We start from the raw sequence: 19,652 nt of genomic DNA, 5'->3' as shown, positions 1-19,652 counted from the left end.
AAACCATTGATCATTCATTGTACTTACATGTTCAGAAGTGGTGATATCATGTTCTGATACCGGGAGGAGAGACGTGTTATATTTCATATACGATGTTATGATGTTACTATACTATCTGATCAAGATATAACTACAGGACTTATAGATCCTAGTATGTCCTATCAATAGGTAAGTCCGGATCTTCAATGCAGTGCGTGCCTCACAGCAGAATTCCACACCTCAGCGTTCACCAGAAGTCGTTTCTTTCAATGATCAAACACTCAGCTGTGTCTACCCAGTCTACTCCATTCCCCCATCCTAAAGTATATGAGCCAGCACGATATTCTCAAAAGCGTTATACAATCACAATCGCCATCACAGATACCACCACTCCCTCTTAGACCCATCATCTACACGGTTCTCTTCCAGTCCAGAGAAAGGAACCTCACCTCATCACACCTTACTCGATGATGAGCACTCAGCAAATTCATATCAAAAATCTAAATTCAATTTCCATAGTTTCCCTAATTACCAACCATCAACTATGAACCATCACCTAGCGATCAGCTACACCAAAATCATATGACCATGTCATACACTTCCTCAACTGGTCAACCATCTCCTTTCATCTTATCAAATCCATCCATCACTCCCAGAACTCCGCGCCAAATGCATATAAATCCATCCGTCACCCATTTATTCATTACCCTACCCTCAAGGAATTTGTTGTAATCTTAATTTATTCCACCTTCATTTCCTTCTTCCTTCTCTCCTCCCCACCCTCCTCCCTTAACCCCAACCTCACTTAATGCTGCCACATATGCTCACTCAACTGCAACATGCACTCTCCCATTCCCCTCTTAGCCACTGTCGTAATCCCCCTCTCGTTACTTCCCAATTGTTCACTAAAGTACAACTCAACCAACCCCTTCAACTCGTCATAGGTAAACTTGATCTCTTCACCCTCCCCAGCTTCATTAGCATTCCCAGCATTCGCACCACCCTTCTCCTTCGCCCACCCCACAATCCCATCAGGTCCCTCTTCAAACAATCCCCAATATCTACCACTCCTAATCAAGCCCACGCCATCTTCTACGCCCTTCAGATTTTGCTGTAGCACTAGCACGTTTAATCTCATCCTTTTCCCTCCTTCTTTATTGATTCTTTGTATTTTCGGAGCGTTATCGACCATGAATGTATCGATCAACAATCCAAGCCCCTTTCTAACGAAGTTGATTTCCTTCTCTCTTAAGAACCTCACTATCGTTTCATCATATGCCACTAAATCTGCGTTGAGAGAAAGGATGGCTGGGTCAGGATCCGAGACGGGTTGGGAAAGAATATATGGGTAAGTATTTGATCCCGAGGAGGGCGAGAGAACGCGTGCTAGGGAGTGAAGGATTTGAATGCGTGTTTCCATGTGCAGGGTTAGGAGAACAGTAGCGGCTAGTTCTTGGAATGAGGAAACGATTGAATCGAATGCACTATATATCACATTAGCCACGGATCAAAGCATGAAGGGCGAAAATACTTACACAACAGTTTCTTGCGTCATTGGAAGATAAACCACACCCTGTTCATCCTGTGCTCTCGCGGGATCATTTAGTAGAGTCCAACGTCTATGTGGTGGTTTCTGCATTGATGGTGTACGAGATGAATCTGCATCATTCCTCGTGATATGTCTTAGCTGTCCGATTTTAATAGCCAGCCATTTCATACTGGTGTATAAAACACAAAGAGAAGAGATAGTTTCACGATCTGAAATAACATCATCCGCCTCAAGAGGATTCTCGTTTGTCTGTAGAATCAAAAGTCCAGTTTCTTTATCTAGTAACTGATAATCGACTTCTTCACTTGTCCATATTTTCTGCATGGTATCGTGGATATCACCAGACTCGCTAGCGAGCAGTGCAGAGAGCTTCAGCGTCGAACCTTCGGAATCTCGGACTCGAGATACGAGCGATTTAAACCAATCATAACATCTATCATAGTATCTCATCATTTGCGTAATGATAAGTTGACTTAATGCTTGATCATGTGGGATTGTGTCCAACATCCTGCAAAAGGCTGTAATTAATGTAAAGAAAGCAGCTGTGCCTTTGAAAATAGGTCGCCTGGAAACTCTTGCCCATTGAGCATCTTGCTGGAATGCATCTGTCTCCTCGAATACCGAATCACTAAGCTTGCCTAGAGTTTCGTCAAGTTGAGGTAGAAAGACGTTGACAAGAAAGTTGTCCAAAAACGACGTCAAAGTACTTGTAACCAGATCCGAGCCAGGTGGAACAATGGCCTTCAATCTTTGTAAGAAGCTCAAAGTAGGAGGCAACAAAAGACTCATGTTGAACACACTCGGCTCCACCAAAGACTTATGCGATCCCATACCACCCGTTTTAGCATCGAAAGCGGAACCAGTCAAGCGTTTAGTTCCATTTCTGGCAACAGAGCTCTCCAAGAAAGACTTCGCTTTCTTACTATCGGCACCTGATTTCCTCGAGCTTGACATGAGACCAGGTACAGCAGCTCTGATGATGTTCTCTAGATCGTCATATTCAGTCGTCATAGAAACCGACTTAGCATCCGCATCCGAAAACCTAAATAGCTTCTCTAATTTGGACGATTTCGATGCACCGGGTCTAGGAGAGTCGAATTGATAGACATCAGCATCTGTAGTGACATAATTATGCAACAAAGAGCGAATTTCGTTCTGGTAAAGATTCCACAATTCCCTGAAACCACCAAGAAGTATGACTGAATTTCTCATGCCTTCTCTTTTTGTGATAGCTTTTACCACATCATGGAATACACGATGGCCCTCAGCAATAGCCTCGAACTTCGCGTATAGCGTCCACAATAAATCATAGATGACATCGGTGCGAATCGTGTTCTCTCGACTAGAGAATGTTTGATTTCCCTGTGTAGATGCGAGTCCGCCACGTAAAGAGCTCGGGTGTTTTTGATCGACTTCGCTATTGGTCTCATTGACGATACCAAATAGCTCGACAGGAAGTCTCTGTTTGATAGTATTCACGGCAATATCCAAACGACCCAACTTATTCAATGCCTCTGTCAACAATTCCACATAATAGAAAGTATCCGCTTCTGGGTTTCTTGACGCATCTTCTACCATCGGCTCTGCCAAATCCATCGTATCAAGGACCTCGAAGAATGGCCTCACTGTAATTGTGCTCTCGAACTTCTCCTTTGCAACACCACCCTGAGTCTTGGCCAGCATCTGCCATCTCTCCTGACAGTAAGGCGACTTCAGATACAAATGATCGTGGAGTTCCTCAATCAATATATCCGTCAAGGCAGTTTCCTGATTCGCAAGATAAGTCCTCAGTTCGCTCAAAGCGCCAATATCATCCAACTCAGGCGATCGAATTCTCCTTAACGCATCCTGCAACACATCTACCGCAGTCAAGAATCTCTTCTCTGAAATTCGTGCTTCCAATTGATCCGGAACCAGCCGTAACTCCTCCACTTCCGACAGTGTATGTAGCAATTCATCATAAGTTGTCGAAGCCGCGCCCAATTTCCTCAATTCGGGATCCGTAGTCGAGAGATTCGCTTTCGATTGTGCGAGCGAATCCTTTAATGTTCGTACCCTCTTCTGCGATGTCTGAATACTCGTTTGAATCTTGTGAAAAGTACCAATCGAACTATTGAATCCCTGATGATGTTCGTGTACGATATTCTTCAAAGAATCTTGTAAGTATTGCATCGATTGTTGAAACTGCGCATATTCATGAGCCTTGCCAACTGAACTCGTGTCTAGAAGCTGCAATGCCAATTGTACTGGCACACACTCATTCTGACACAACGCAGGCCATTCCGTCTTAATGTGTTCTAGCACTTCCCCAATCTGTTTCTCCGCATTGGTTTCCTCTAATTTTGGTCTGCCAGCTGGTTCCCTCGGTCGTGAAAGACCTCTCGATCGAGGTGTTCGAGGCATGGAAGGTGACGGTGTTCGAAGTCCTTCTGGTAGAGGGGGCGGAGTGGCATATCGATCAGTGCCAGAGCCATAGGGGTCATAGTCTCCATCTTCAGTTATTTGTCCCGGGTAGGCACTTGCATTTGTGCTTGCATTCCCATTCCAACTGCCATTTCCGTATCCATTCCCATTCGCATATCCAGTAGAATTGCCGTTCAAGTAAGGGTCGCCCCCGAGACCACCATATCCTCTTCCTGACATATCCTATACTATTGAAATCGCATTACTTTTCCGATTTGTTTCATACCATTCGCAGATGTGCTATAATTATGGAAGCTTGGAGATTTATTGGGTTTCGAGACACGAATTACGCTGAAGCTCGGCCGCAGCTTCAAGACATTGCGTGGCATTAGTAACTAAGCGAGTGTGAACATCAAGGTGCACTTGATACATATATTCCATGTTCAATACGACGACATCAATCACGCCACGCCTGTTGAGGATAACAACACAATATAAGAAGCCTCAAAATGCACAACTTGCTCCCACGATTGTATTCAAGCAGTGATATCCATCAAGGAGATTGTGATAGCCCATCCTCTCACACACTCACCCATTTCCACCTATTCCCCAGTCTCCCTACAGAACTGCGCTACAAAATATGGCGTCTAGCCATCCTACCCCGCGTCTTAGAACCTTCATTAGATTTCCCCAATGGTGTGCCCGCCAATTTTGCTTGTCAAATATGCACACTTACACTCAATTAACACTCTTCCTGTAGATGAACAAGAAGCGCAATATCCCCGTCGCAGACCACCCCCAGCCCTTTTTTCCACGACCCAAGAAAGTCGAACCATCTGCCTCGACGAATATATTGTCCACACACTCCGCAACACACCTTTCTATATCCATCGTGGTCTCGATACACTCTTTCTCCCAATCAGCAACCGAATGTCTAAAGATCTCTCATATTCCGAGCCCTTCTATTGCTGGCTCATCTCCCAAATTTCCACCCTCGCCCTCGAAATCTCCATCGATCCAGCATTATTGAACTTCAGACCATCCTCGAAATCTTTCCGTGTCTTGCCCCCCAGAGCCGCTATCATTCCATCCCTCGATGGATATATGTGGATATATTCTCTCACGTCCCCATCCACAATCCTCTACCTCACCTTTCAGCTCAAGTCTGCGCGACCAAGACCTCGCTCAACGCCCCCTCCGCAATCCACATCTTCTCTAGAATCACCATGCTCCCCATCGTCACCGATTGGCCAATACTACACAGATATTAATCAATACGCAGACAGGACCATCATAGCAGAATACGAAGAGGATTGCGAGACGAATATGCCATGGTCGAAGCTCCTGCCCAAGCCTAAACTCGTACCAGATCCCATGGCCATCATAAGAAGACAACAGATGGCTTTGAGATTAGAGAGCGAGGGAATGGTTACGAAGAACGTAAGTTATAGGACACACAAGGTGCTCCGAGAATGACAATCATGTTTCTACTAAGCATGGGAGTGAAATTGTGCCGTTTGGAGATAAATGATGGGGAAAAGAATGCATTAGCGAAGTAGTACTCGCGCTGCAAGGTACAGCTAAGGAATCTTGGGCAATGCAGAGCTAGGCAAGTATTTGAAACAAGGGACGAGATAACCATTTTAAATTATCACAAGGACTCGCATATTTTATTGTAACATCTATCTTGCACCTTCAAAGACACATACAACATCATACAATCACACGCATCAAGTCACGTTCCCTTAAAACTCGAGTGAACTAAATTATAAATCAGTGTACTACCTTTTAATTTGATTCTCTAGAGAAGAAACTTTCTCGCGCTATGAATGAAGAACAAGAAAAATGGCGCAGCTCAAAAACACATGAAGAAGTTGGCACCACTAAAAAGTAAGAAAAAAAGCTTTGTATGATTGATACGACATTTCGAATTCCCCCTCCAAGCAAGCAGTCAGCTAAATCAAAGCCCATCCGTTACTTTGAAAGAGTCCACCCAGTCGCTCAATCGCTACCAGAACTTTTCGGAACAACACTTCGCGGCGAAACAAAACACTGGGAGTTGTTGTTTTGCTCGAATCTTCTTTTGGATCAAATTCGTGAAGTTCGTGATGTAAACACAAATCGACCGTGATACGCTGTAATACCGATGATTAGCACAGGCCCGTCATATGAGGAACCATTGATAATTACATACCTTAGAAACACTTGCGGTGGACAATGGAAGGTCCGGACTCGTCGTACTCTTGCTTTGAGATCCACATCTGTTGGAAAGTAGACAAAGATGCCAAAATAGAACCACCAATCCAGACGGAGTATTTTCTCTCGGGTGGTGCAATGATCTTGACCTTCATCGACGATGGTGCAAGAGCAGTGATTTCCTTTTGCATACGATCGGAGATACCTGGGTACATAGTGGTTCCACCAGACTGTGTCAAAATGTTAGCATATCGTCCTGTAAACTTCGCAGATGGGAAATCTTACCATAACAATGTTACCATACAAATCCTTACGGACATCAACATCACACTTCATGATGGAGTTGAAGGTAGTGACGTGGATACCACCGCTCTCAAGACCCAAGACAGATGGTTGGAACAAAGCTTCTGGAGCACGGAAACGCTCGTTACCGATGGTAATAACTTGTCCATCAGGAAGTTCGTATGACTTCTCCAAGCTGGAGGATTGACTGGCGGTTTGGATTTCTTGCTCGAAATCAAGAGCAACATAACAGAGCTTCTCCTTGATATCACGGACGATTTCACGCTCGGCAGTGGTGGAGAAAGTGTAACCACGCTCAGCCAAGATCTTCATGAGGTAATCAGTCAAATCACGACCAGCCATGTCAACACGAGCAATGGCGTGAGGAAGAGAGAAACCTTCGTAAATTGGAACAACGTGAGTAACTCCGTCACCGGAATCGAGAACGATACCGGTGGTACGACCGGAAGCGTAAAGGGAGAGGACGGCTTGAATAGAGACGTAGAATGCAGGGGCGTTGAAGGTCTCAAAGACAATTTGTGTCATCTTTTCTCTGTTGGACTTTGGGTTGATTGGGGCCTCAGTAAGTAAGACTGGGTGCTCCTCTGGTGCTACACGAAGTTCGTTGTAGAAAGTGTGATGCCAGATCTTCTCCATATCATCCCAGTTGGTGACAACACCGTGCTCGATTGGGTATCTAAGGGTAAGAATACCACGCTTGGATTGCGCTTCATCTCCAACATATGAGTCCTTTTGACCCATACCAATCATAATACTATAAAATCCCTTATCAGTTCCTGTTCGAGTGACACGAGTTGTGGGGGAAATGGCGGGGTGTCGTGGAAATGGAATTCTTACCCATGATGACGGGGACGACCGACAATGGAAGCTGTATTGCACGTTAGAGATATTTCATTATCATCAAGGTGGTTGTCGATGATTGATTATGATAGAAATCAAGGTGGTGGATTGCAACAGTTGTCTGTAAGGATGATCTACTTACGGAAAACAGCTCTTGGAGCATCGTCACCGGCGAAACCGGCCTTACACATTCCAGAACTACAGAACCCATCAGTCTCACTCTTCTTAATTATGAAGTCTTGGCCTCTGTAGAAGATTCGGAGTTTCTCGGTCGGTTGTTGATTCCTTCCAATAGCTACCCCTCTGTCTTTCGAGGCTGACGACCATTTTGTGGGATGCTGGGAGCTTACCCATTGTCAATGACGAGGGCTGCGACTTCTTCTGTTGATTGCGAGATGATATTAGCAGATGCTCATGATGTTGCAGACGTCTGCGCAAGGAATGGGCACGCCATATACATGTCGGATTGAAGCTTACCTTCCATGGTTGATAAATTAAGACGTTAAGTCAAATAAAAGAGTTGTGGAATATGGCGGTGAGTTAATTCTCGTGATAATTAAGATCTCGAGAATGATGGAGTTTTGTATTAAAGTAAGATTCACGAAGTTGTTAATTCGTGGTTGATAAAAAAGAAGATGGTTGAAAGAGAAGAAGGTGTGTTGTTGTTTTGTCAAAAGAATTGGTGATCGTGGTCGTAGTAAATGGGAAAGGACGATGTCACGAAGTTTGAATGTGGGCCGCAACTGCAGGAGGCGAAGCGATCTTATTCGGTATGCGCCGCTTTAAGATAGAATGCTGAAGAAGGATTTGATAGGTAGAAAGGGGAAAGAGGGGGTGGAGGAGTGTGTGCAGGCGAATTTCACGATTGGGAGAGCTCGGAGAGGAAGGAACGAGATGGGAACATGGATGGATCTCCCTGGACATCCATATAAATAACTTCAGATGCTGACCAGAGCGGGAAATGCAATGCAGACCCCAGATTAAAAGCAGCATGTAACTATTCCGAATTATTTCTCCTCCTCAGATAGGTAACGGGTGTGAGGTGAGAAAAATCCAGGTGGCTGTGAATTGCAAGAAGTCGGTGTCGATAGGGACAGCGTCTCTGGCTTCCAAGTCACCCGTTCCTATATTCGTGGTCATCTACGCGTGGTCATCCATTCGTGGTTCTCAGGAACATGCAACCAAAGTACCTCACACTTGGTAGCCTCTTAATCTTCCCCCTTTCCCCCTTTTCCGTTTCCAACCAAGTTGAACCGTCCCCCATGCAAGCAGGGCCATCCAAGGCCATCCAAGGCCACACCGACTCGGCCTGGGTAGGCAGAAGAGGACGCACATCGCACAAACTTCCCGCACATATAACTTCGCATGCCCGTTCTGGGAAATGATGAGGCTACAGTCTTGCATGAGATTGCCTAGGTCTACGGTGGCAGCTACGTCTATGCCGGATAGAACTGTCTGGGTACGTTTTACACTCAAGTCTCGTGTGCCACCATCAGACGCGCGTTAGATTTCCAGCCAGCTACAATGTCCCTTGCACAATGGGTTGATGCCTTCCCATTCCTTACCATGCCACATAAGACTCCGGCTGCCAAGCAGGCATCTCGAGATCGCTCTCGTAAAGTTGTCTTGACATACGTAGGTGCAAGAACCTCTGCTCTATGTACTCCGCAGCCATAGGACTGGCAAACGTCTACTTCCCATGTTCTGCCCAAATATGTACCTATTCCTATTCACTGCAATTCACATTCATCCATATCCCGCTGCCCAAAGGCATCGTCCTTCGTAATCGCGTTCAATTGCACCGTGGCTATACGAAAGTCCGACGCAAGACAGCAAGCACCCCCTGAAATAAAAACGGCGAGAGGCAACTTCCCATTGGTGTCGAACCAAGAAATTACTTCGTGCATTGCTGGTCCGAGAGTCAAAGACAAAAAGCCATTTGACGGTTGGAAACACTTGTTCAATACGGTGAGCGAGATGTGAGAGTCATGCAATAATTGAGGGGCTTGGTGGGGTAAATCTTCAGATGAATACTGATTTGTATCGACAACTTGCATTTATGCATGAATTCGTTTTATATTGGAGATTCAACGTGTATCGCTTAAGCTTCAACACTTATTTCAAGTAAGGCTTTGTATGTTTAAATGGAGATGTAACTTTCATGCATTCTCTATAATAAGTCCTCAGTGAGGTGGCAATCTTGTTCCGAAAGTCCTGGTGAAAACTTCCCCCCTTAACAAGATTGGCAGGATATCAATGTCTCTGTCTATCGTTCCCAAATGTTTAATCTACCAAACTCCCAAACTCCATCCCAGATCATGCGTGTGACGTAGTAGCTACCGCTGTATTTCGTATCCTTCAATCATTTAAACCTCCTTGATATCTCATCCTTGTGCTCCCTTTGAAGCCTCCTCCCTCAGTCCCCCAATCAAGACATCGCAGGCATCCATGTCTGCCGCATCGATCTTCTCACTACTTCTTCCTAATTTACCAAGCTCCTCGGTCGCGACATCCATTCCCTCCTGGAAATTTCTGATCGCACTACTCAAAGCATAAACCGCCTTTCTCCTCACATCCTTCTCTTCCTTCTCATCGACACACATCTTGACCAGAAGTGGCACACCCCCTTCCTTCAACATAGACTTCTGACTCTTCTCATTATTTTGCACTGCTGTTCCCACGCACCAAGCAGCCATCTTCCTGATCTCTTTTTCCTCGTGTCCCAAGAACTCCAATAAAGGTTTCCATAACTCGAGTACCTCGATGTTGTTGGCATTGTCGAGGTTCTCAATCAGTTGTTCGAAGTTGTCAAATGCAATGACTTTATCTTCAATAGTAACTTCGGGGTCGGTAGATTGAACGGCGTATATGGAGGCCTTCATGAGGTCGGCATCACTGGGACCACCAAAGAGCACATTCATGGCATCCGCTGGGAGAGCTCTATTTTGTGGAGGGGGAGCGTTAGGATCGGCGGCGGTGGCAGTAGAGTTCTCTACACTCCATTTGAGGAGTTCGTTCATTGCGGGTGGCATGGCCATGATGGCAGATTTCTATGTTCTCTTTAGAACTGAAAGTTGTGGAAATTTGTCTGATCGAAAGTCGAGAACCGGTAGGTGAAAATGCTTTGCGCCGAAAAGGATTATAGTATATTTAACAAGGAAGTATTGAATTCTCAGAAAATTGTAGATGAGATCAAGAGAAGTTGTAAGTTGTATAGAAATGTGTCTAAAAAGATTTCTTCTCTTTTGTATGAGATGACTATTAAATTTGTCTATTTACGTCTACTAACTTCGAGATGCTTCCAATCCAATCTGGACTTTTTTTTGGGCATGGCATAAGGCAGAATTTTGGCGGTGAAGACATGATTAGTCACACACTTCCTTGAGGATAGTCAAGACGATTGGTTGGTAGACAGCCTTCTTAGCGATCTCGAATATAGATGAAAGATTCTTGTTTGATTGTAGATCAGTCTTCTGTTACTACATATTCATTTCGATTTCTTATTCGACTGAGAAGTTGCTTCATGAACACATATATATGTATGAGATCTCAACATATTACCTCGAGACACTCTTGAAGAACTGCTCGAGTCTGATACGGGAGAATACTTTGAATATAAACATCCTTCCTTGTACTATGATTATCTTGGGTATCCTTATGTAAAGTTACAATTTGATACCCATTAAACAAGTACTCAGAACTCATTGGTCATGCATATACGACCTCAACTCAAGCTTGTGAAGTTGACGAATCTAAAGAGAGTCCTCTGAACAATCCGCTCACGACATGTACGCCAATAGTCATGCAAATCTCACAAGTCACTGCATGAGACCAATTGGTTATTCATAGACACATTATTCCTGATGGTTTGGCATTGCCGCAGCTTCGGACTGCCATTCACTCATGGGACGAGGCGAGCAAAACTTGAACTTGCTTCCTTTCCTTAGGTGGCTACTGTTCTTCGTTAAGGATCACTCAAATCTACAACTCCATTACTTTTTCTACAAATATGACGAGCGATAAGTTCTACAGTGTCATTTCCCTACATTTCATAGAGGAATCATATGCTTTCTTATGTGAGACTAGTCTATTTCAATCTACACCCGGATCCGTGATGCGTTCTCATTTTCTTGTTGGTATAAGATGTCAATCTTCCCGAGTACCAATGTCATCGCTCCTCACAACTACAAAGTCATTATACATGGGCATTTTACAGATTAAAGCTGCTCGAGGCTATGATATTGAATCACATAGACATACTGATACCACAGCTCAAAAACGAGAGTTCCAGAAAAACATCACCCTAGATATCATTTCCTGGTTTAGAACATGGCTTTCATCGACGAGCTTAATTTTAGTAAATATTTTCACCCATTCTATCATGATGAATACACCATCTCATCGATGCCTTTCAACACGTCATGAATTTCCGAGCCCAAGCCGTAGTTCCCATCTTCTAGATCTAGACTTCTTCCGGTAATTCATCGTCTCGAGAGTCGCCCATGAAAACCGCGTTGCCTGCAGCAATCCCTTCATAATTTTACCCAGGAAAGATTGAGTCGGATTTCACTAAAAGACTGGAAGTATTCAGATTTCACGACATGTTTCTTCAATGCTCATACGGACAATCATCGTGTATTGACAAATACCGAAATGAAAAATGCTACTGTAGATATAACGATTATTGATAATGAGACTGTTCCTACGACGTTAGATTCATTCTTATCATTTTGTGAGAAATCTTGATGCATGTGATTTTCTCATGAGTTGAGTTAGAAAGCATCTCAAGATAGAAGGACTATTACTATCCAAGCATCCACGAGTATGGAAGTTTTAAACGCTGTCATCAATGAAGCTATAAGATTATATCCCAATCTTCAATGGTTACTTCAAAAAATAGTTAACGAGTCAGAATTACGAGATTATAAGGATTGATTAACAGCTAGGCTTTATTTGTCTGTATGTATACTCTTTTTCTTTGTTATGAACGTATATTTTCCTCTTCTCGTTCTTCGAGTTATCCATTCCTCTCCCTCTCCATTTCCCATTCTCAACCCAAACTCTACACAAAAGAACAAACAATAGTAATAAACCTACAACCAACCTCTACTCTACTCTACTCCACCCACCTTCACACATCTCCCCACCCACAGCCCATTTCTATTGATCCATTCATTCATCCATCCATCCATCCAAACAACTTTCTTCCCTCCCATCCATCAACTCTCAAATCCAAACCCCAACCCTCATAACACTACAAATCTCTACATTAACCCTAACTCTCCAGCTCGATTTCACAACCCAGAATCCTAAAAACTTCTCTATAAATCGAATTGAATCGAAGCGAATCAATCACCATGCATCTCACTCCCCTCCTCTCACAGATCGTTTCTCAAACCCAGTGACCCCAAGTCCCAAGTCTCAAGTTTCCTATATCCCTATATCTTTATTCAACTATTTCCTCCTTTTCTATCCAGCTATCGTTCATCTCTCCATTTCCTCCCTACCCCCACTCTTTTCCTACCATCCTCTCCCCCCTTTTCTCTCCCTCCACGCCCCAACACCGTTATCAGAAAGAGATACAAAGATGGAGATGAAGATGGGAAAGGGAAAGGGAAAGAAAAGCTCATAAAACTTAACATAACACAACGCAACACAACACAACAGAGCAATCAATCAATCAATCAATCAATCCCCTTTTCCATGTATTTTCACGCAGGAACTTCGTCCCGTCTCATCCCATCCCATCCCATCTACATAACTAACCAACTAATGATCAATCAACCAACCCACCAACCAACCAACCGCAAGAAAAACAATCAAGTAATCAAGTAATCAAGTAACCAAGTGACCAATCACGAGAATCAAAAAAGAATTCCAAAAAAAAGACCAAGAGCATATACAGTAACACAAAACACAAGATATACATACATACCATACATACCATACATTCATTCAAAAGAGCCACAAGGGACTTGAGACTCGAGACCCGAGACTCGAGATTCGAGAGTAACAAACAGACACAGACACAGAAACAGAAACAGACACTACTACACATACACACACACACACATCATTTTACAATCAAGAACATTGAGAATAGGTATTCAGTAATATGGAAGTAACTAAGTTATTGTTATTCATCCCTACTCCTTTCACAAACATCCCATCCACATACATTCATCTCCTACCTACTTCCCCTAATATTCTACCCTTCAGTAACCATCGCAATCGCATGTGAATCTCCGCTCCGCACACACACACATATACACGCTCTAACTACCCCTTTTCTTTCTCTCCCCTGAACCCTTCCTCAAACTGTATATTCATAAAGAAACTAGCTCATGGAACATTATATTTCCACGCAGCCATACATATCATGTCATTAAGACAAAATTGAAAAAAGTAAAATAAAAAAAGAATATCTCAAATTTCTTATTATGAATCTCTGAATCTTCATATCAACGCACGCCCAAACGCCTCATGCAATGCGAAAGAATCCCCGAAATGCAACTAACAAACTCAACAAGTATGTTGGCATTGGCATTAGATTTCAATTGTCTTCATCGCAGATTCATCATCAGCAGGGGTTTCTTTCTCAGAGGTTCCTGATACTAATCCCAATCCTGTAACTTTTTCACTGGCCTTTTCATTTTCTTTGTTCTCGTTAGGTGATTCGGATTCTATAAATGGTCGGTCCGAAGATTTGTTTTCTTCACTTGGTCTTGGTGTTTGAACATCGACAAGTTTCGTAGAGGGAATATCTATGGTGCTGACCTTCGTTCCTGATCCGGAACCTTCTTCAGCAACTTGAGCTAGAGGACTTGATTTTCCATAACCAGGACGATTTGGACTTGGAATTGGTGAAGCTCCTGAGAAACGTTGCATAGAACGTCCGCGTGGCTCACCGATTTCGGCAGCTGGGCTTGCATAAGGAGATCCAGTCGGGGATCCTCCATTACCATTGACGGGTGGCGCTGATCTTCTTCGCACATTTTTGCGACCATACTTTTGGTCCATTCTCCATCTTAAAATATCAAAGTAACCAGGTTCAACTTTTCCTGATTTGAATTCCCTCAATTTCAGGTCATTGGTTTCTTCATCCACAAACCATTTACCACTGCTGAGATCATCTGCGACAGTAGCCAAGAAAGCAGACCACGATCGTGCGACGACGTATTTGCAATCGTAGTCCCGACCAAATAGAATAACTTGACCCCATTTACCGGCTGGGCCTGGTGCTAAATCAACTGCCAAATTGTTTCCACCCCAATCTCGAACAAGTGGAATCCAAGCGGGATGAGCGTAAACCTTTTGAATAGCATTGGGAGGTTGAGAATCCTGGCGGGCCAATAAATCTTGTCTCCAGTAGGGATTTTGTGCATTTGCAGGTTGCTTCGACGATGAAGATGAACTACCACCTAATGCCTTGGGTGGAATTGAAGGTCTATGAGTAGGTTGTTCTACAAGATATTCCTGGTTGACCTTTTTCCAGCTTTCCCACTCTTGTACGATTTCCTCGCAATCAAGCAACATGGATCCGAAGATAATTCCCGTAGGTAGACCACCACGTTCTTGTCCGTCGTGAAGTTGCATCGACTCTCGAACCTCCATTGGAAGGGAACAGTCCAATTGATGCTCTAACTCATTCAAATCATTGTTTGTGCATCCCTCGCAGAGTTGATCGAATAATTCTTCGTAATTCTCCTCGGCCCATCGATCGATTCTCTTCCAAGAGTGTCCGACTGGTGGTGGAGGAGGAAGACCCTCTTGGAAAGCCTGCAATTGAATTTCTCCTGGTGTAACATTCTCAAAATTTTCTTGCGTAGATTGTCGCTGAAGCGTAGACGATCTCATTCCCGGTGAATATGGTGATTGAGGCCCTGGACTTGCAGGAGGAGCAAACGGTGAACCTGGATAAGCATTGCCATTGAGTGCAGATGTAGATTGTCGACCCGAATCTTCAAAATAGGGGGAGTTCAAATCTGCGCGTGATTCTGAAGCCGTTGTTGCAACTGATGTTAAAGGTTCATGTCGACTTTGTGCGAGAGGAACGTGTCCGCCAGTTCTGTAGGGAGAATCATGCGATGAGTCTGTTGATTTGTTGATTTTGGTTAGAAGAGAGATTAAAGTTTCTCGGGGAGTTTTGGTATCAACATACGACGATCATAACTGGTCATAGTATGCCAGAACGATTTGAAGGCAGAGCCCAATGGGCTAAAGATGTAGTCGTTAGTACTGTTTGCAGAAATGATTGCAGTGGTTTGGATTGGAGGCGATCGATAGCCTTGATAACATAGGATCAAAAGGGGAATACCGGATTGCAACTTACTTTCCTGCCATGACTGGCGATTGTTCAAGTATTGTTGTGAATACTTATTGAAATGATTGATGAAACTTCCACCCAAGGGCTGATAGCGGTTGATGAGGGATTCCCAGAAGACGGTCGGGGTAGGGAGGTGGTTGTTTGTTGTGTTGTGTTTTGTTGTGGTGGGTGTTGATACTGAGAGGTGATGCGCCTATGGAGAGACCAACTCTGGAGATTTGGTCTTACTCAGGAGACGGGGGTGGAGATGGAGATGGAGATGGATGGAGATGGAGATGGGGATGGAGATGGAGCTGAACTGGACCGACGGGCAGGTAGGTAGGGGAGATTGAAGGACTGGACGACTGGACGACTGTGAGAATAAGATCAATGAGTGAAGGAAGTCAAGTGAGCGTGGAAAAGATTTATCAAATTGCGGTTTGATTTGATTACTTATTATTACTATTTATGACTATTTCCCTAGTACGCACTACAGTCCCTAGAGCATTTGCCCTGAATTTGGTGTATGGTCAAGTCCTTCCTTCCCTGAAACCCGTCCTTGCTGTCTCCAATCCCAACGTCAAGAGAGCTGACTAGCCGAAATTTGGGTGGAACCCTTGGAAAAAATGCCGATAGTGAGGGCGATAAGTAGAGAGAGTGCATGGGAAGGGGGGAAAAGGAGAGAAGATGCATGAGTGGGAATTACCTCGATGGGGATTTGGTGGTATCGACGTGTGTGTGCGTGTATGTGCGTGTATATGTATATATGTATATATATATATATATATATATATAACTTATATAGATGTATGTATGTATGCATGTGTATATACTAGATCTCCCATCTCACATCTAATTTGTCAAAAACCGAAGCGCTCGACAACATGGAGTCCTGTATCTTGAATGCGTGTGGTGGCTTAATAACTCATGTGTGTTTGAGGCATAGAGATACTACATGCTATATATTATATACATAAACGGAGAAGTAAAATAGATAGATATCAAACTCTCGGTAACTATACAGTCCAATCTTATTTATGCTCGTTTCAAAAGAAGTCAAAAGGGGAAGAAGAGAGAACGATTTACCCATCTACCTACCCATCTCCGGTGTGCTATGACGACGGCAGCAATAGCAAAAGAAAAGAAAAGAGTGCATCCATTCACTCTAGAGACAGGACGAGGTGTTGGCTATCTGAGATTCCGAGTAGATCCAGATAACGATGTTCAAATACAGTCAGCTAGCCTGTCTGGCGTTCTATTAATTGAACTTTTGATTCATATGCACCGCTTCGCCACGAGTTGAACACATACAGAACACATGCAAACTAGTCGGCCATCATTGAGGATATATATTCCGGCAAACAACAATTCAATTACGCATCATACCATGGAATCCTTCAAATCCACATTGGTCCAGCAGTCTTACTCTCACTCTCTGGAATTGATTCTAGATGTCCATTCCCTCTTCCCATCAAATTTCGCTTGCATCACTCCCTGAACCCCCTAAATCCCTGAGTACAGCATCGTTCTGGGAGTTTCTCTTTGAGTCTCCACCGCCAATTCACTCTCTTCTACTTGCATGCCATCTCCGGAAAAGGGGAAGGCCACGGTCGAGACAGGTGAACCAGGATTATCATCATCAGAGGGGTAACGTCAACATATCACTTTGATAATCTGGCAATCTCATCACAGACGGGACATTTTCCAAAGCACACACATATGCTTGGCGAACGGTGTATCAGGATGCAGACATTTACCCGTCACCAAAATCAAGAATTTGAGGCATCACAAAACCGTTGATCAGTATTAATTAATTAACCTTAATTTCTAGCCATGCCGTGCAGGTCCTGCGAAGCAAGACTTCTTCCGGGCTGAGAATCGACGAAGAGGTTAACATGCTACCAACTGTTGGCGGCGTAGCAACACACACACACATACACAGATTTTCAAGTCTCGATTCTCACCATCCCTCGCCACCCGCTAGAAAGATCTACTCTGATTAGACATGAATCTTTTGAAAGGCATTTCATCCAAGGTCAAAATTAACCTCGTGTGGCTTCGTTTCAAATCTTCACAACCATACATTAGCTTCCCATCCACCTGCATCTTGCGCTCCCCGTGCAACGGATCAAGCACAATCAGGCCCTTGATATCATCTTATCCAATGATCTAGTCGCGATCAATCATTCTCTAGCTCCACAAAAGGCTTGGCGAGTCGGCCATCAAAACGACCGTGGGGTTACACGGGATGATTGGTTTTGGCTGGGGGATTGTATTGATCGTTAGGAAATAAACTCATCAAGGCGCCAGAAGGCGCATGGCAAGTCGTTTGGAGGAGAAGCTGGAGAGGGCTGATGAGGCTGGCGGGACAAGCAATGTGGTGATGGCTTTTGATGTCACAGTTGTTTCATGGATAGTTCGGGTCACTGGACGGAGGAGGTATTTTCAACAGTTGGAAGTTTCAAGGCTGTGTAAAAAGGAAGATATGTCCTTGGTACACAATGCGGTTGATGGGCCTTTATCTTTTTATATCCAGAATTGGGCGTTGAGATGTATTGAAAACTAGAATAGAGAGAACAACTCGAATGGTCTCGTCCATCTTCTGGGTATGTTGGACTCAGACTTGTAGATACTTTTTGGAAGTGGCAACCATATCTAAAATTCGAGATTCAAGTGAGCGTTAGATTCGTCACATCATCTCACCATCAAGAGCTCAGCATAAATACCCAATATACACAAAACCAGAACGGGAACCCCGATCCAAGCATGCCTCTAACATGGCACGTGATCAGCACCCTCTGATCAGTGTAAGCGCGCGGCGGTAGCGGGCTTGGCTGAAGCTATCATTGCGCAAGCTTGATTGTGACCCAAACAGCTACCTAGCTAATCATATCGCAACACCAACAACAATATCCATCTACAAATTTGAAACCGTTTGCGCCATCAGTCGAGACATATTGTTCGACGAGAAGTAACTACCGACTTGAGCGCTAAAAGATAAATTCAGGGAAGGCTGAGCGAAGTCAAGACAGCAACGGTCAAGGAGCAGATAATCGGAATCGCAAAGCAACAATGTCGGAAGAACGTCTTTGGAAATTCAGAAAGCCCGAATGGATGAATAGTGCCACGGCGAAGGGTGCCGGTGTTTATGCTTCGGGAGCTTTGGTATGATGGCCTTACACTCTCGTGCTTTATATCTACTCTTGCGATTTTACGGAAAGCTCGACAGTCTGCGATACACTTGCATTCCAAACATCTCTACTAACACATCTACAAATAGTTCTCTCTCTCATTCTTCATCCTTCTCGATGCGGCTCTTTGGTCCAAGTCTGCCCTCAATGGGTCTGACCCCCCAATTCATATCACTTTTATCGATTGGCTCCCACTCATCTTCTCTTCTCTCGGCATGCTCATTATCAACTCGATCGAAAAGTCCCGACTCTCCGCGGACTCCTTTTCTTACAGCGGAAGTGGTGTCGCTTGGAAAGCAAGAGTAGTTTTGTTCTTAGGGTTTGCTAGTTTGGCTGGGGGATTGGCCGGAGGTATCACCGTGTTGGTTTTGAAGTATGTGGTGCCTGGTGCACAATGGCCTACCTTGGGAATGGGTGTTGCAAATGTAGGAGCAAATGCTGGGGTTATGTTGAGGTAAGTTTCGCATCTCACCATGGTTGGAAGCAAGGATTTTGCGGCGGAATAATGAGGAGTTGAAGGCTAATATCATTCAGTTCGGTTGTACTTTGGATCTCGCAAAACATTGAGGATGAGTACTCCTATAACCTCGCTCTTTAAGGGAGTCTATCATCTGCGAAGATTTTGGCATAGTTTGATGAGATGTGTAAGGTTAGGAAATGCGGAACATGATGGTATATGGGTATGAAGAATGAATGGACAAGGAAGGGGCATGATGAAGAATGGTCAAATGCTTCTAGAGCATCACTTGTAGTTTAAGGGGCATGGGAATCTGTTAGCGATATAATGTTGAATTTCTATCTGGTGTTAGTGGTAACATTTTGATTCCTCGAAGTATATGTGACAAGTGCTTCGATCTTCTCGTATCATAGACACTGAATGGATACA

The 19,652-nt window shown here is 44.0% G+C and overlaps 7 protein-coding genes across 8 annotated transcripts; 3 read left to right on the top strand and 4 right to left on the bottom strand.

The window, feature by feature from the left end:
• Nucleotides 1–450: 450 nt before the first annotated feature.
• Bcsec8 lies at nucleotides 451–4,267 on the bottom strand. Its single transcript, XM_001553316.2, has 2 exons — nucleotides 1,515–4,267; nucleotides 451–1,463 (listed from the first exon to the last, which is right to left on the bottom strand). Exons 1-2 carry the CDS (start codon nucleotides 4,169–4,171, stop codon nucleotides 785–787), a joined length of 3,336 nt encoding a protein of 1,111 aa, XP_001553366.1. The 5' UTR covers nucleotides 4,172–4,267; the 3' UTR covers nucleotides 451–784.
• Nucleotides 4,268–4,384: 117 nt separating this feature from the next.
• Nucleotides 4,385–5,664, top strand: BCIN_16g02030 (hypothetical protein). 2 transcript variants are annotated; one of them, XM_024697951.1, is made up of 2 exons: nucleotides 4,385–4,627; nucleotides 4,692–5,664. In XM_024697951.1, exons 1-2 carry the CDS (start codon nucleotides 4,441–4,443, stop codon nucleotides 5,405–5,407), a joined length of 903 nt encoding a protein of 300 aa, XP_024553768.1. In that variant the 5' UTR covers nucleotides 4,385–4,440; the 3' UTR covers nucleotides 5,408–5,664. The 2 variants fall into 2 exon arrangements, with proteins under 2 accessions (XP_024553768.1, XP_024553769.1); XM_024697952.1 differs by having other exon boundaries at nucleotides 4,385–5,664.
• A 44-nt stretch (nucleotides 5,665–5,708) lies between these two features.
• BcactA lies at nucleotides 5,709–7,942 on the bottom strand. Its single transcript, XM_024697950.1, has 7 exons — nucleotides 7,748–7,942; nucleotides 7,621–7,651; nucleotides 7,413–7,468; nucleotides 7,268–7,298; nucleotides 6,413–7,184; nucleotides 6,126–6,357; nucleotides 5,709–6,066 (listed from the first exon to the last, which is right to left on the bottom strand). The coding sequence occupies exons 1-6, from the start codon at nucleotides 7,752–7,754 to the stop codon at nucleotides 6,127–6,129; spliced, it is 1,128 nt and encodes a 375-aa protein (XP_024553767.1). The 5' UTR covers nucleotides 7,755–7,942; the 3' UTR covers nucleotides 5,709–6,066; nucleotide 6,126.
• A 1,479-nt stretch (nucleotides 7,943–9,421) lies between these two features.
• On the bottom strand, nucleotides 9,422–10,542 carry Bcfes1. The gene has a single exon (XM_001553320.2). It carries the CDS (start codon nucleotides 10,306–10,308, stop codon nucleotides 9,655–9,657), a length of 654 nt encoding a protein of 217 aa, XP_001553370.1. The 5' UTR covers nucleotides 10,309–10,542; the 3' UTR covers nucleotides 9,422–9,654.
• A 184-nt stretch (nucleotides 10,543–10,726) lies between these two features.
• Nucleotides 10,727–11,950, top strand: BCIN_16g02000 (hypothetical protein). The gene has a single exon (XM_024697949.1). It carries the CDS (start codon nucleotides 11,280–11,282, stop codon nucleotides 11,748–11,750), a length of 471 nt encoding a protein of 156 aa, XP_024553766.1. The 5' UTR covers nucleotides 10,727–11,279; the 3' UTR covers nucleotides 11,751–11,950.
• Nucleotides 11,951–13,386: 1,436 nt separating this feature from the next.
• On the bottom strand, nucleotides 13,387–16,054 carry Bcsmi1. Its single transcript, XM_024697948.1, has 3 exons — nucleotides 15,603–16,054; nucleotides 15,432–15,487; nucleotides 13,387–15,363 (listed from the first exon to the last, which is right to left on the bottom strand). The coding sequence occupies exons 1-3, from the start codon at nucleotides 15,611–15,613 to the stop codon at nucleotides 13,817–13,819; spliced, it is 1,614 nt and encodes a 537-aa protein (XP_024553765.1). The 5' UTR covers nucleotides 15,614–16,054; the 3' UTR covers nucleotides 13,387–13,816.
• A 2,385-nt stretch (nucleotides 16,055–18,439) lies between these two features.
• Bcvps68 lies at nucleotides 18,440–19,652 on the top strand. Its single transcript, XM_001553323.2, has 3 exons — nucleotides 18,440–18,740; nucleotides 18,856–19,220; nucleotides 19,301–19,652. Exons 1-3 carry the CDS (start codon nucleotides 18,648–18,650, stop codon nucleotides 19,362–19,364), a joined length of 522 nt encoding a protein of 173 aa, XP_001553373.1. The 5' UTR covers nucleotides 18,440–18,647; the 3' UTR covers nucleotides 19,365–19,652.

This window comes from Botrytis cinerea, chromosome 16 (genome assembly GCF_000143535.2).
Source record: "Botrytis cinerea B05.10 chromosome 16, complete sequence".
NCBI lineage: Eukaryota > Fungi > Ascomycota > Leotiomycetes > Helotiales > Sclerotiniaceae > Botrytis > Botrytis cinerea.
Note: the sequence above shows the minus strand (reverse complement) of the source record. Positions and strands in the feature narration are given on the sequence as shown.

Bases quoted from the DNA above. Each gene is read 5' to 3' on its own strand.
- BCIN_16g02000 (XM_024697949.1), top strand. From the start codon at position 11,280: ATGACGAGCGATAAGTTCTACAGTGTCATTTCCCTACATTTCATAGAG.
- BcactA (XM_024697950.1), bottom strand. The intron at 7,299-7,412 runs GTAAGTAGATCA...CGTGCAATACAG, and splicing joins TGCTCCAAGAGCTGTTTTCC to CTTCCATTGTCGGTCGTCCC. The intron at 7,185-7,267 runs GTAAGAATTCCA...GGGATTTTATAG, and splicing joins GGTCGTCCCCGTCATCATGG to TATTATGATTGGTATGGGTC.
- BCIN_16g02030 (XM_024697951.1), top strand. From the start codon at position 4,441: ATGCACAACTTGCTCCCACGATTGTATTCAAGCAGTGATATCCATCAA. The intron at 4,628-4,691 runs GTGTGCCCGCCA...CTCTTCCTGTAG, and splicing joins TTCATTAGATTTCCCCAATG to ATGAACAAGAAGCGCAATAT.
- Bcvps68 (XM_001553323.2), top strand. From the start codon at position 18,648: ATGTCGGAAGAACGTCTTTGGAAATTCAGAAAGCCCGAATGGATGAAT. The intron at 18,741-18,855 runs GTATGATGGCCT...ATCTACAAATAG, and splicing joins TTTATGCTTCGGGAGCTTTG to TTCTCTCTCTCATTCTTCAT. The intron at 19,221-19,300 runs GTAAGTTTCGCA...AATATCATTCAG, and splicing joins AATGCTGGGGTTATGTTGAG to TTCGGTTGTACTTTGGATCT.
- Bcfes1 (XM_001553320.2), bottom strand. From the start codon at position 10,308: ATGGCCATGCCACCCGCAATGAACGAACTCCTCAAATGGAGTGTAGAG.
- Bcsmi1 (XM_024697948.1), bottom strand. The intron at 15,364-15,431 runs GTATGTTGATAC...ACAAATCAACAG, and splicing joins TATGACCAGTTATGATCGTC to ACTCATCGCATGATTCTCCC.
- Bcsec8 (XM_001553316.2), bottom strand. From the start codon at position 4,171: ATGTCAGGAAGAGGATATGGTGGTCTCGGGGGCGACCCTTACTTGAAC. The intron at 1,464-1,514 runs GTAAGTATTTTC...TGTGATATATAG, and splicing joins ATGACGCAAGAAACTGTTGT to TGCATTCGATTCAATCGTTT.